At 40.3% G+C, this 15,620-nt stretch overlaps 1 protein-coding gene across 1 annotated transcript in view; it reads right to left on the bottom strand.

Moving 5' to 3' along the window:
• Window positions 1-4,496: 4,496 nt before the first annotated feature.
• The window catches only part of LOC149194943 (IAA-amino acid hydrolase ILR1-like 3), a 225,128-nt gene continuing 214,004 nt past the window's right edge, over window positions 4,497-15,620 (bottom strand). Inside the window, exons 4-5 of the mRNA XM_089405188.1 lie at window positions 5,683-5,811; window positions 4,497-5,548 (exon numbers count right to left, since the gene is read on the bottom strand). Coding sequence (XP_089261314.1) covers window positions 5,168-5,548; window positions 5,683-5,811 — 510 coding nt within the window. The 3' untranslated portion in view covers window positions 4,497-5,167. The remainder of the gene's footprint in view (window positions 5,549-5,682; window positions 5,812-15,620) is intronic.

The raw sequence follows: 15,620 nt of genomic DNA, 5'->3' as shown, positions 1-15,620 counted from the left end.
GGTATGTTGTCTTTCATGTTGATGTAAGCCAAATGATGTAGAGGGTTGTTCAAGGTTGTATAATAATTGATTGTATGCCCTAGTTTAAGGCTCTTTCAATGATGTTTTGACCCTAAGGGTTAGTCCTATATTTCGTGTCGAAATAGCTTAAGAATGGAGAGCAAGACCTTATGTGAAGAGAGTGCTTGATATGACCATGACATGAGCTAATGATAATGATGCATGGTTGACTACTCTTGACCTTAGGATTATGATGTGTGGTAGTTTCTTCTGACAACTGATGTGTGACTATGTTCTCATGACAATAATGTGTGACAATGATGTATGACAGTGATATATGGTTGTGATATGACATAAATGTATGGCAACCCTTATGACATTAATCTATGGGAGTGATATGACATTAATGTATGGCAGTCAAACTTGTTCTTATGACAGTGATTCAAGACAATGACATTCATGATTGTGATGACAATGATATGATCATAATAGAGCTTTATGCTACCTACAGTGGTTTGGAGGCAACCCTAGCATAGGTCTTGTGAATGCCTCCTTCATTAACTTGTCTGCGACCATCTTATCAAGATCATGTATGATCCAAGGTTGGCCCTAGGAGGCCTTATGTGATTGATGATGAAAGACTTATGTCTCATTATATTTGTACTTTGTATCTTAGTTGAACATTTGATAAATATCTAAAGAAGAAGAATTGATTTTTGGATTTTCCCCCCTGTGGGGTTTTTCCCTCATCTCTGACCTAAATCTTGGTCTCTATTGTGTATGCCTTCTAATGTTCCTTACTGTTCCACTACATTGTTGATGTTAATGTTTTCTCTATATAACTGCTTATGATGATATGGGGTGAATCTAATTTATAAATTGTTGAAAAAGATTAAAAATGCAATTATCTATTGCAGAGAACTATAAAGCCCTAAATTAACATAATATAAATTTAGAAAGGATTTCTTTCTCCAAAAATAAGTCATGGATGGCTAGGTGTCATTTTCCTAGATTGAGATATAATATCAATTTAGAAAGGATTTTTTTTTCTAAAATTAAGTTATATTCTCAAAGGGGTCATAATGTCAAGTCAATAAGAGAAAGCCATGCCACACCAGAACCATTTTCTCTCTATCCCTTCACCTCATGCTAGCTCGTCATTCGTTATTGTGTTCCCGTTGGCCATTCCATGCTAAGTTTCTTAATTTTATTAGAGCACATCACAAGCCTCACCTAGGCCTTATATCATCATCCATATGTAGCTTACACATTCATTAGTAGGATCTTTGCCTTTGACACTCACTAAGAATATTTTTACACAATTGCATACATTTGCATATGCATTTTTTCTAAGATGACATCAATACCAAGTACGAGTTACACATAACCACATCCAAACAGAAATGGGTGGAGACACAATATTGCATGAAATTATTTTTGTTCCCTGGTTGTCTACAGGATGTGCATCTATTTATTCCCTAATTATATGCAAGAAGTTGATTATTGGTATTCTATGAATCTCATGGATGTCATGTCGAACCTTCCTTTAATTATCGAAACTCCCTACAAGCTACAATGTTCCTAAAGAACATCCACACTTGCATCTCTACTAATGCAATAGAGTTATAAATGGCATCTTTATTGCAATGTTAGTGTGCAATTGTTAGTTTGCAATCATTCTTCTTACCAAATGTGAATAATCAAATGATGACTTTTATGTAGCAATTATGTACATGAGAGTCTTTAATACATTTAAGAGATTTCTTCTACACTTAGAATGTCAAGGTTCCAAACTTAAATAAAATATTTTGACATTTGAAACTATTATTTGTAAATATAAGAGACCCACACACACTTTCTTCTCTGTCGTCACAAGCATTCTTCAACTTCTCTAACATCACAAGCTTTTGCATCTACGACATATCTCTATTATGGGATTGTGTTTCACAATAATCCTCTTGTAAATTGTTTTATTTAATATTGCTATCAATTATGTCTTGTGAATAATTTCACATACTAACAATTGTAAGAGAAAATGAATTATAAGACATTCCCCACCTTAGGTTTATGTTTTTTTGCTTAGTCTTCCCCTGCTCCTTTATGATATGTATTGTGTGTCCCCGATGGGGGTGGCATTAAGGTTCTTCGGCGCGACGATTAACTTGATTGGCATGCTTGAAACGACAAAGGTGAAGGTGAAGGTGGACATGGGGATGAGAGCCAAGCTCTCCACCTATCTCGAGCACATCCCAATGTGGCGTTCACACAACCCTCAATTACAAACTCACCTACCCTCATCAAATCGTTTTAAATGTGGGCATTTGGTGGTAGAGGGGTCTTAGTATAACATTCTCCTTATTTGTTGTTTCTGGCCATCACAGTTTGTTATGGCTTCATACCAGGAAAGACTTCTTACAAAGTGTCGAGACTTTGTCATAAGCAAGGCACACCGCGCCTAGGAGCACATGATTTGGGCTTTTAATGTTGTTTCTAACATGCGTGCCAAGACACAGACTTTTCCTTCTTTGGTTTTTTATCATTTAGGTCTTCTCTCTTACCTGTTCGATCCTCTCACGTTGTTTCCCCTTCATAACCATATGGGCCTTGTCTCAAGTTGGCAAATTTTCAGCATTGTTCGAGGGAAAGTGGAAGATTTCCAACTGTAGTTATGCTCCTGGTTACCAAGGAGGGAGATCAACACTTTCAAGGAAGGTTTATCTATGTATTTCCCAGCTTCACGATTTCTTTCTCGTCGTCAATCTATTGGTTTATCTATGTCATTTCTCTTTGGCAATCTATCTGGTCCTTGTAGGTGTCCATGTTCTTTGTTTTGTTTCTTCACAACACAGCGACGGGTCCCTCTTTTGAGTTGGTCGTTGTGCTACCCACCACATCACCCCAAATTACTAACTCTGTGAGTATTTCATTCAGTTGTCCTGTATTGGTATATGGTGTCTGGTATTTGGGTACATTTTCGATCTAGTTTTGACAATCTCACGGGTCGGGTTTTGGCACAAGCCAATGTGAGTTTCTTGGCTCCAATCTGTGACTTTCCTTTGCAGTTTTACTATTTTGGGTTATACTCTCTCCAGAATTTCAGGTCACTCTTCCTTCCTATGGTTGGAAGCACCCTAATTCTTCTCAGTCTCCACGCGTTTGTAATATTGTGTGTTGTCCACTGTAGTCTCTTGTTCGTCCCTCCTTCACTCATCGATACTCATATCCCCTTCCATTACATGGCACCCAGACAACGTATACCCAACCATCGAGGTGGCGCACTGTAGTCTCCTGTTCGTCCCTCCTTCACTCATCGATACTCATATCCCCTTCCATTACATGGCACCCAGACAACGTATACCCAACCATCGAGGTGGCGCTTCAGGCACATCATTCTCTTGTTGTCGATGTCTCTTTGGTTGGAACTCAGTGGCCTATCACTTTGACTTCGTTCCCCCTAAAGTGAGGAATGAAATTCTTCACTTAGAAGCAAGGGAGTTTGGGGATCGGTTATACTTTTCTGACTATGAATTCAGTGGTATAAAAGTTAGAAAGAGGAGGCTCCATTTCCTTCACTCAATAGTTGTGCACTGTCAGCTAGAAACCTTGCTTCACATGGTCATCCACGATAAGCAAGTCGACAATTATCAGTTATTTGCAGGATAGGAGGAAATTAAACGTATTCTCTGGGATATTAAATACAATCTAGATGACATCGTGGCCAAATTAACATGAGTAGAGTGCTTCGTGGTGTCTGAATCGGACTTTGGATCTGATATACAGCCTGAAGCACCAACAGTCATCAACGTTCCAACAGAGATTTCGTCCCATGGCAACTCCAACTCCCTCTCTCGGGTTGTCATATCAGATTAACAACTTCTCATGGTTTTAGCATCTCCTTTTGCAAACAAGTTACGCCTACTTTTTTTTGTGCTTGTATCGTTTCCATGGTTTCTTAGTATGCCATTTTCCAACACTGGTTTTTTGTCTGGTTTACTCTAAACAAACTTATGCATGTAACTATTTATGGGCAATGGGCACAACCATGCTCATTATATCTTTAAACAAGCCTTGTCTACCTAGCTTGATCATTTTTGTAAGTTTTTGAACAATCTGGGAAGTTCACTCTGGAATCTAAGGTTGGTACTGATAGGAATGGTGAACTTTGTCTCCAATATTGGGAATATGGGATCCCAGAGGGTTTTTGGGCGATAAGAAGCTATCAATGTAATTTCAGTTATCAGTAATAGAAATATATTTACGAAGCTTACAACAACAAAAAAGAGAGATGTATCGTGTGAATGTGTATATATAAAACAACAATCAAATACATCTATGTCATAGTGTTTTAGAATTTACCTCTATGACTATAAATTATTTTGCCTCCTCTCTCAATCAACCTTCAGATATCATACTAACATTAAACATATTATTTAAATATTATATTATAACCAAAATCAATGCAATCTCTCCTAATGTCTACCTGATATACCATAAAATTAACATTAAACCCATATTATTTAAGTGTCGAAATGATAACCAAAGTCCACATGTAAAGACACTAAATACCATGACAATAACAATAAACACATTGTTCTAGTGTTAGATATTATAACCAAAGTCAGTATGCTAGCCCTCCTTTTGTGAAAGAAGACATATCGTATATCAGTTCTCTTTGGGTATGTCTCAAAGGAGTGTGTGTTGATATCCAGAGTCTCCTCACTGACGATGTGAAGGGGAGGCACCTGTTGATATTATCCCAAAAACTCAGAGCCAGAGAGAGCATGCTAACTCTCCTTGCATAAGTGAGCAGAGGAATCTTGTGCAACCACTCTTAAGCTGATGTAATAACGATGATGTTAAAGTGCTTCAGTCACACTAAAAAATGATCAAACTTGAAAATGTTTTGTTTTGTTGGAAGTTCTCTCACCTCCAATATTTTTTTGAGCAGCAGCTTGACTAAGAAAATGAATATGATTGGTTGTCATCTACTCTCTTCACTACTCTTAAGCTGATGTAACAATGATGAGGTGAAATTGCTTCTGTAATGTCGAGTGCTTCTGTCATACTAAAAAGTGATAAAACTTGAAAATGTTTGTTTTGTTGGAAGTTCATTAACTTTTTATCGAGCAGCAGCCTAACTAAGAAAATGAAAACAATTGGTTCTTATCTACTCTGTACTCAAGGGTCTGCCATGGTCCAAATACATTTTTGCAATTGTCGCATGTAAAGCCGCTCCAACAGGAAGCACTTCTTCATCTAAGAAAAAATGAGGTGAATGAAGTGAATGGATTGAGCCAATGCTCTCATTTCTCACTCCAATCATCAAAAAGGCACCTGGTATTGTGTGTGTATAAAACGCAAAATCTTCCGCTCCCATTATCGGATCTCCATTCTTGACATTATGTACCCCAAGCAAAATTTGTCCAACCATTTTCACATGATTATACAGCTTTTTGTCATTGACAGTGGGAGGATATTCAGGGCGTAGATCTTCTCTAAAATCAATAAATCCTGAGCACCCATTTACAGCAGCCTGCTTCTCTATAATCTTCACAAAACCAATTGTATTAGTAGGTTATTTTGTCCTTCATATTCTTATCCATCAAATGGTTTTCTAAAAATTATAACATTTAGTACGCATATCAGTGCAAAGATAGCCTTGTCTTGCAAAAGGAAACTTACCTCTTTGATTCTTCTCTTTAGCTTAGCAAGTCCTTCAGATGTAAGGCTCCGTAACGTGCCCCCAAATCTAACTTTGTTTGGAATGATATTGAATCCTTTACCACCATCCATGAATGTTACTGACACTACCTTCATGGACAAGAAAAAAGACGTTTTTTGTCTTTTGGTCATTCAGGAAATGGCAGTATACCTTTTATTACTCGCTACAAATTCAGATAGTGTTGTACATACTACAGACAACAGATCGGTATTTCAGGAGATCAAGCAGCACAACTCAAATTCTGTCAAAAAAAAATCCAATCAAAGAATATATTCGTAATAGACAGCATATTTTGTTTAGAACTATCAACCTACATGTAGCAATTGTGGAAGAAAACTGTATTCAAGCTGTTTTACTGCTTCCAATATTTAGTATATTTGAAAGTGAACCAGGTAGTTTCCGTTAAGTCATATATCACACTCTATTCAAGCCCAATAAAAAGTTATAGGCATCAAAGCTGGAATATGGTAAGAAATATACGAGATCAACCATTGCAAACACAAATGAAGATATTTGTTCCAAATGCTAGCAAATACATGCTCTAAAAACACATGGAAATTAAGGAAATAATTACAGTTTTATAAAAAAAATAATATATTTTCAATATTTATTGACTTGGATGTTGTAGTCATATGGTGAAGAATTCTTTGGAATGCATTGGATAAGTAAAAGTTACAATTTATGTGCATTTTCCATCCATTAATTAGGGTTGACATCAAGGTTATATGCCTCTTTAACCACTAAAATTTGTTGTAATTTAGTCTCTTGTTTACCCTTTATCTTTGCCCTCTATTATCACAGTTTCCAGGGTGAAATGTGTTGCTGTCATAAATTGTTATATTGTTGCAAATTCTAATTTTTTAAGCTAGTTCATAATAGCTAAGCATAATTTCTTGTGTGTGTGTTTGGAAATCATAAGCCTCTATTGGTTCACCTAAGCCTTTAGAAGAGCCATTAGAACCTTTGAACTCAAATCTGGAAATTACCCACAAATAAACCTTAAACCCTAAATTCTTGTCTTTATGCTTTGGTGGAAAATCATTGTAAAACCCTTAGAGGGCACTTAGCTTAAGTTAATTAGTTAATTTGATTCCCAAGATCTACTAGGAAAGCCTTCCTTGAGTGGAACTGTGTCCAATAAAACGAGGTGAGTAGTTGCTGAGGTCATAGTGGTGACACTCCCATTGTTGCACTTTGTCTAAGTCACCTAGTGAGGCTTTGAACTAAGATACTAGATTTTGATGTAACAATCTACATAAGTAATGACTAAGAATACGTATAAATAGGCGGGCAATATAGGCAATATCACACACATCGGATCATGATCATGGTATATAGATGTATTTGAGTTATTAAGAGTTTGGTTCCTCAAATGGGCTCACATGATGCTTCTCCAACCTATGTTTATGTTTTGGTGTGCATGATCTTCTCCAAGTAAAAACCAAAGAAGAAAAAAGAAAAACATACAAAAAGACTACTACATAGTTCTCAAGATATGGAGACAAAGCTTCTGAAGGGGAAAGGCATATTGGTTCGCTTCTAAGGTTACAATGAAACTGTTTACACCATGCTTGGGGGTGCTTCATGTGATGTGGGGTGCATAGCATGTGGACAACTCTTGGTTGTACCATAATTAACATACACATTAGAGATAGTTTACTCATGGATTGTTATACCTTGACTTCATGCTTATGTGGTACACTTCTTAGGAGGTTGGAGACCTATGTGGCATGGTGACAATCTTCATGAGGTGCACAAGTAGGGTTTAGTTGCTTGGGAGGACAACCTATTTGAGGGAGGACCATTGGGCATTTAGGAGCACAGCATTACACTCTGGATAACATGGGGGCACTTATCCACTTACATGGAGGACTTGTTGCCACAAAATCTAACAGGCCTAGTGCAAAGCCTCACTGGGCGGGGCCAAACCCTATGGAAACAAGAGAAAAGATTGCCCCTGTCACCTCAACAACCTTTCTCCTACTCTTTAGTGGTATTCAACCACAAGAGAGGCTTCCCTGGATCACCTAAAGTATATTCTAATACTATGGCTAAAGGTAATGAATAAGAGATAATGAATATTGGATAGAATATTGGCAAGGCCTAGATGTTCTACACTAGGGTTCAAATACTCTTATGCCTGGGACAAAGATAAGGCTGCTATAAGTTAGAGTTTGGTTGATATACAATAATAAATCACACAATGTCATAAAGTGTTAAAATTGGCAACTAGGGCCAAACTCCACATGGGTCATCTGTTAATTTTAGGTATGTTCTGTGCTAGAGCAATTTATTTCAATTTTCACAGTTAGCTCAATATCCTTCCCAGATTAGCAATCAGATCAGCATTAAAGTAAACCGCAGATAGAACATAAATATAAATCGCAGAAGACAAGCCAAGACAAGAGGACACAAGATGTGGCGCTAGCCAGGGACAAACCCCAATGTGGGGAAACCCTTGATCAATTCTTCTTATATGTTCTTCAATAGTTCAGCGGAGAGAGAGAGAGAGAGATAGTACATTTACATCAGAAGTCAACACTTTGACTTATATAGAAGATCATCTGTAAGAAGATGATACATGAGATCAGTTGAAGGCACGCTGCTTCAACTGATTCTCCAAAGTGACTCCTTCACCTATCAATTTGCTGCATCTCGTCATCACGCTGCACCTCACCGTGCTGCACCATGCTGCACCCATCATCACAATGTTGGACGTCATGCTGTTGCTGTCCCAGTGTTTAGCACTGCTGTACATAGTTCCAATGCTGCACCATGCTTACGGCTGTCCCAAAGTACTTGCTACACTATACTTGCTGTTGACCATGCTTTACCATGCTACTGTCCATGATTCTTCATGCTTGCAATTGTCCCATGTTGCAGCTATCCCATGTGTCATCAAACTTGCAGTTGTCCTATGTATAAGCTTGATGTCCTACTTGCAGCTGTCCTATGTATAAGCTTGCTGTCCTAATGTCATTGTAGTTGTCCTATGTATAAGCTTGTTGTCTCATTACATGCTTACCGTCCCTCGTGCTACACCTTCACCGAGTCTCACAGAGCTATATCTTTCATACTGCTGTACTATGCATTACAACGTTCATCCTAAGATACCAAGGTTTGTTTGCTGTGGTGCTATGCCCTGCGGCCTAGCACTTAGCAATGCCAATGTAACTTGATTGCTATCCAAACAACCTTGATTAGGCTCTTGTAGATACTTGGCCTAACAGCCCTACACACAGCTCCTACGCATCCTCCTTAACTCGGCCTAATCTCCAGCTCCTTGTTCCTTTGAGACAACCCTGTTCTTGGGCCTGTTTGCACCCTCAAATAGCCCTCAAACCAACCTGCATCCCCATAGAAACTTGGCCTCTAATCTAGGCCCACCACGCTGTCCTCACGCTGTCTCTTTTTGTTGCGGCTAGGGCATAACATGACCCTCCTAAATCAGCATCTAGATGTTAGTCATAGACCTGCGTTTTTTCCCAATCCTTGCTGTGATTCCATGACCACATTTAGGGCAGCGTTAGAGCTGTGTTCTAGGACTGCGGTTAGGGCTTTTGTGGATCTCCATTTAGCTATGTTCATGACTGTGTTTTAGGTGTCTCTTCTTGCTGCATATTAGAGGACGTATTAGGGCATCAAGTGGCTTCTCCATACTAGCGTTAAGGCTGGCTTTATGGACTATAATTTAGGGTAGCGTAGGTCTCCTTAGAAAACCTTTTCAGCGCCACGTCTAGGGCTTCTCCTTGACAGCATATAAGAAGCTGTGTCTCCTCCATCACTGCATTAGGGTCTAAGGCTTCTTCTAAGGCAGCGAATCATCTAGAGATCTCTCCTCCCACTAAAACCCAAAGAAGAGTGGAGAGGAAGAGATCACAAGAGGTGTGTGAAATGACTTGAAAGTCACCTTTATTTATAGTGCTACGTTGAGGATGAGAGGGAGCAATTTGGTTGCTGGCCGACCTTGACGAATTGTCCCATAACACAAATAAATTCATATCTCCATGAATACTTATCGGAATCGAATGATCTTTAGATCAATCCTACACCTCTCGACGGGAGGGATCCAAGAAAAATATCAGCTGCCATAAATAAGATGACCCACATGGAGTTTGGCCCTAGTTGCCAATTTTAACACTCCCTCTCAACTAGGGAGAACTCCATCCACTGATCCATCTGTCCGACTGTACTATCTCTGCCATCAGTGCCCTGCACTGCTCTGCTCTGCTGAACCATGAAGAAGAAGAATTGATCAAGAATGTCTCATACCATTCTCTACTGACCCGAAGTCAGTATCATATGAGGAGAGTGTGCCATACCACTCTTACTGATCCGAAGTCAGTTTCATTGATCCCAGATCAATATCACAAGAGAATGTCTCAAACCACTCATACTTATCCCAGATCAGTTTCATTGATCCCAGATCAATGGAGGTCATCCTAGCATAGGGAGTATGGTAGATACAATGGTCCCTAACCCCATTTCCCTACTCATTGATCAGATGAGAGGTACTTCCCATGGGTCCCAGACTGCATGGGTAGGATGCCTCGACAGGAGAACTAATCATCCTATCCCATAGTCGTCACGGGAGAACTAATCATCCCAGCCCACAAGAGAACTAATCATCCTGTTTCACAGTCGCCACAGGAGAACTAATCATCCCGACCCACAGGAGAACTAATCATCCTGTACATAGCGCACCACCAGGGGAGGGTGAGTCACCCTGTGGTCGTATGTCGCTCCAAGAAGTACCCTGCGCCCCCCTGGAGCTCCCAGAGCTCAATGTGTGCATCATACATGACTCTCATAAGAGGGTCTCTGAACAAGACCGAGTTGTTCTCGGAAAGTCAAGAATTTGACCTTTCCCAGGGGCTTCGTCAAAAATGTCTGCAACCTGTACATCAGTCTCAATGCGATGGAGCCTCCTCGCTCATCGACTTACCATATCTCAGATAAGGTAGTATCTGATGTCTATCTACTGGAGCAATCATTGAATACAGGATTCCTCAATAATCGAATCCCCCCTGGTTGTCACAGAGGACCACGGTGGTTTTCATCATGTGTACAAACAGCTCACTGAAGAGTTTTCACAACCAGGCAGCTTCACACGAGATCATAGTCGTAGCTATGTATTCGGTCTCGGCGGTGCTTATAGCAACCGATTTCCGTTTCCTGCTCATCCATGATATCGAAGCAAAATCCAAAGAGAACTAGCACTAAGAAATGCTCTACTGATCCTCCACACTGCCTGCCCAGTCAGCATTTGAATAATCATGCAGCTTCATATTTCCGGCAGTATATCTCAATCCATGAGAGATTGTGCCACGAAGATATCTCAAAATATTCTTGGCACCAATCCAGTAAGGCTCAACCAAATATGAGCTCACCATGCTAACTGAAAAACATATATCCAGATGGAAGTTCACCAAGAAAATCAATGCAAATGAGTTTATGAAACTCAGAGGCATTTCCCAAATCTGGTCCGGCATCATCACCATATAACTTCTGAAAGTTAAGATCCTTGAGGTAGTCACGGGCTTGCAATTTACCATTCCACATCCGGAATCCAACTCCCTCTTCTGCAAATGAGAGGGTCTACACCTGTCGGAGGTCGTCCTTAGAAGGTGCCGGTATGAGAGGTCTATCATCCACAACCTTCAAGCAATGGTTTGGATCGGCTTCACTCCTAGTGAATCTCAGCTTCATCAGACAGCTATCAATCCTCTCATACTACGCCTGGGGTGTTTTGCTTCAAGCCATAGAGGGCTTTCTTCCACCTGTATACATGAGATTCTTGATCATGAATCTCAAACTCCTCAGGTTGTTCCAAACCTGTGGACTTGTTACATGAGGGGAATGGTCTCCTTGTAAGAGTTTCCTTTGGTACGTCTTGGACATGTACCTTCATGCTTTTCTTGAATTCAGGCATCCCTGTCACCATCTGACTCACATCAAGTAGGGCCCCATAATAAGTAGACCTCCAGTGTTATAGATAAGATATGTCAATTGACATGATCCCCAATGGACCATCCTGCAACTTGATACAAATTGCCAACCCTGAACTCATGAGAAAAAGCATCTTTGAAAATTCTATTTTCAAACACGTACCTTTCCATCGATGAATGCCACCCTGAAACCTTTGACTTCCATTGCCGAAATGGACACCAGGTTCTTCTTGTGATCAGGTACATAAAAGAGATTCTGTAAATGAATCGAGTTACCCTCATTCAATTGAGGGGTAACATTTCCTACACCCTTTTCGTGATAGGTGGCATCGACTCCAAGTATAATCCCATGACTGTTTCCATCTCTTACCAAATTCGAGAGAGCACACTTCTATCCAATGGAGTGCCTTGAAGCACTAGAATCAATAAGCCAGATTCCCAAAGAATATGAAGGGTCAATACAAGATAACACTTCTTTATCTTATCAGAAACAACATTTGATTCTTCATACCTGGGGTTCCTTGCTTTCTCTGAAGAGTCGGCCATTTTCTTGATGACCTGCATTACTTGTCATTCCTCTAATCATTGAAGATGTCCCTGGAATGATTGTTATCATCATCAAGTGATGTGTCCCTGCCATTCGGACACTCCTTTGCATAATGGCCGAACTTATTACACCCAAGGCATCTGCCTTTCCATCCACCCTTAGATCCGGACTTCCCATTGAAGTGATCTTTAGGTCATCAGAAGCTTCCACTGCGCTATTCTGATAATGTTGTTTGCTTCGACTTCACCCTTGGTGAGTTTGAAGAGGGATGAGGAATCCATTGATCATTTTGTCCATTCCCAACTCTCTTCGGTGATTGCTCTTTCACTCTTGCTTGGGCATTGTCTTCACCTCAGCTCCGCTACTATGTTAATTTTAGGTATGTTATATGCTAGAGCAATTTATTTCAATTTTCACAGTTAGCTCAATATCTTTTCTAGATTAGCAATTAGATCAGCATTAAAGTAAACTACAGATAGAACATAAATATAAATCGCAGAAGACAAGCCAAGACAAGAGGACACAAGATGTGGTGCTAGCCAGGGACAAACCCCAATGTGGGGAAACCCTTCATCAATTATTCTTATATGTTCTTCAATAGTTAGCAGAGAGAGAGAGAGTACATTTACATTAGAAGTCAACACTTTGACTTATCTAGAAGATCATCTCTAAGAAGCTGATACATGAGATCAGTTGAAGACATGTTGCTTCAACTGATTCTCCAAGGTGACTCCTTCACCTATCAATTTGTTGCATCTCGTCATCATGCTACACCTCACCGTGCTGCACCATGTTGCACCCATCATCACAATGCTGGACCTCATGCTGCTACTGTCCCAGTGTTTAGCACTATTGTACATAGTGCCATTGTTGCACCATGCTTACTACTGTCCCAAAGTACTTGTTGCACTATACTTGCTACTGTCCATGCTTTACCATGTTGTCGCTGTCCATGATTCTTCATGCTTGCCGCTATCCCATGTTGTAGCTGTCCCATGTGTCATCAAACTTGCAGCTGTCCTAGTGTCATTGCAGTTGTCCTATGTATAAGCTTGATGTCCTACTTGCAACTGTCCTAGCGTCATTGCAGCTGTCCTATGTATAAGCTTGATGTCCTACTTGCAGCTATCCTAGCGTCATTTCAGCTGTCCTATGTATAAGCTTGTTGTCCTACTTGCAGCTGTCCTAGTGTCATTGCAGTTGTCCTATGTATAAGCATGCTGTCCCATTACATGCTTATTATCCCTCATGCTGCACCTTCACAGAGTCTCACAGAGTTGTATCTTTCATACTGCTGTACTATGCATTACAACGTTCATCCTAAGATACCAAGGTTGCTTGCTGTGGTGCTATGGCCTGCGGCCTAGCACTTAGCAATGCCAATGTAACTTGATCGTTGTCCAAACAACCTTGATTAGGCTCTTGTAGATACTTGGCCTAACAGCCCTACACACAGCTCCTACGCAGCCTCCTTAACTCGGCCTAATCTCCAGCTCCTTGTTCCTTTGAGACAACCCTATTCTTGGCCCTGTTTGCACCCTCAAACAGCCCTCAAACCAGCCCGCATCCCCACAGCAACTTGGCCTCTAATCTAGGCCCACCATGCTGTCCTCATGTTGTCTCTTTTTGCTGCGGCTAGGGCATAATATGACCCTCCTAAATCAACGTCTAAATGTTAGTCATAGACCTGCATTTTTGCCCAATCCTTGTTGTGATTCCATGACCGCATTTAGGGCAGCGTTAGAGCTGTGTTCTAGGACTGCGGTTAGGGCTTTTGTGGATCTCCATTTAGCTGTGTTCATGACTACATTTTAGGTGTCTCTTGTTGCTACATATTAGATGACGTATTAGGGCACCAAGTGGCTTCTTCATACCAGCGTTAAGGCTGGCTTTATGAATTGTAATTTAGGGCAGCGTAGGTCTCCTTAGAAAACCTTTTCAGCTCCACATCTAGGGCTTCTCCTTGACAACATATAAGAACCTGTGTCTCCTCCATGACTGCATTAGGGTCTAGGGCTTCTTCTAGGGAAGCGTATCATCTTGAGATCTCTCCTCCCACCAAAACCCAGCGACAAGTGGAGAGGAAGAGATCACAAGAGGTGCGTGAAATGACCTGAAAGTCACCTTTATTTATAGTGCTACTTTGAGGATGAGAGGGGGCAATTTGGTTGCTGGCCGACCTTGATGAATTGTCCCATAACACAAATAAATTCATATCTCCATGAATACTTATCGGAATCGGATGATCTTTAGATCAATCCTACACCTCTCAATGAGAGGGATCCAAGAAAAACATCAGTTGCCATACATAAGATGACCCACATGGAGTTTGGCCCTAGTTTCCAATTTTAACATCATCATATTTATGGCAGTTGTTATTTTTCTTGGATTCCTCTCTCCGGGATGTGTAGGATTGATCTAGAGATCATCCGATTCTGACATGTACAAATGAAGTTATGAATTTATTTTGATTATGGACAAATTGTCAAGGTCGGTCAACAAACTTATGTAGGCTCAGAAGCTCAACAGTCATGTCTATTCATCCTCAACGTTTGCCTATAAATACATGATGCCTCATCCTCATTTGGACATCATTCATCTTCACACATCTCTCTCTCCTCATTTGATTGGGTACGGATTTCTGGGCAGCTTCTCTCTCCACACGTGCAAAGGAAAGGACAGTGATTTTTTGTTTTGGGCATTGACTGAATTTTAGGAAGTGTTTTGACTGACTTGTTTGATTGCGTTTTTGTGAGGGTTATTTCTGTTTGGGCAGGCCACATTTCTGGGCACAGAAATCAAGGCAATCCGTTGACTTTGACCAGCGTTGACTGCAGCTAGGGCTGATTGTAGGTTGACTTTTTAACTGGATTTTGACTGGGTTGATTTCAGACTATTTTGAGGGCTGATTCATCTTGCTGTTTGGAGGCCGAAGTTGACTAAAGTTGACCGAATTGTTGAGGGTCAAATCTGCCTTGTTGACCAGCGTTGACTTCTCTGGTTAGGGCTCTTTTATTGCTGTTATAAATTATCAGATTTGTAAATTGTACTATCTCTCTCTGTTGAACTATTGAAGACTATAAGAAGAATTGATCAAGGGTTTCCCCACATTAGGGTTTGTCCCTGGCTGGTGCCACATCTTATGTCCTCTTGTCTTGGCTTGTCTTCTATTGTTTATGTTTATGTTTTATCTGCATTTTACTATCATGTTGACGTGATTGCTAAACTGGATATTGATATTGGGCTAATAAAGAAATTGAAGTAAAATTGCTCTTAAGCATAGAACATACCATTGTTGCCTAAAATTAACATGGTATTAGAGCTGAGGTGAAGACAAAGCCCAAGCAAGAGTGAAAGAGCAATCACCAAAGATAGTTGAACAAGGACAAAAGGTTCAATGGGT

The sequence above is a fragment of the Pinus tabuliformis genome, chromosome 2_2 (genome assembly GCF_031772625.1).
Source record: "Pinus tabuliformis cultivar Carrire ecotype Pingquan chromosome 2_2, CPIR1, whole genome shotgun sequence".
Lineage (NCBI taxonomy): Eukaryota > Viridiplantae > Streptophyta > Pinopsida > Pinales > Pinaceae > Pinus > Pinus tabuliformis.
Note: the sequence above shows the minus strand (reverse complement) of the source record. Positions and strands in the feature narration are given on the sequence as shown.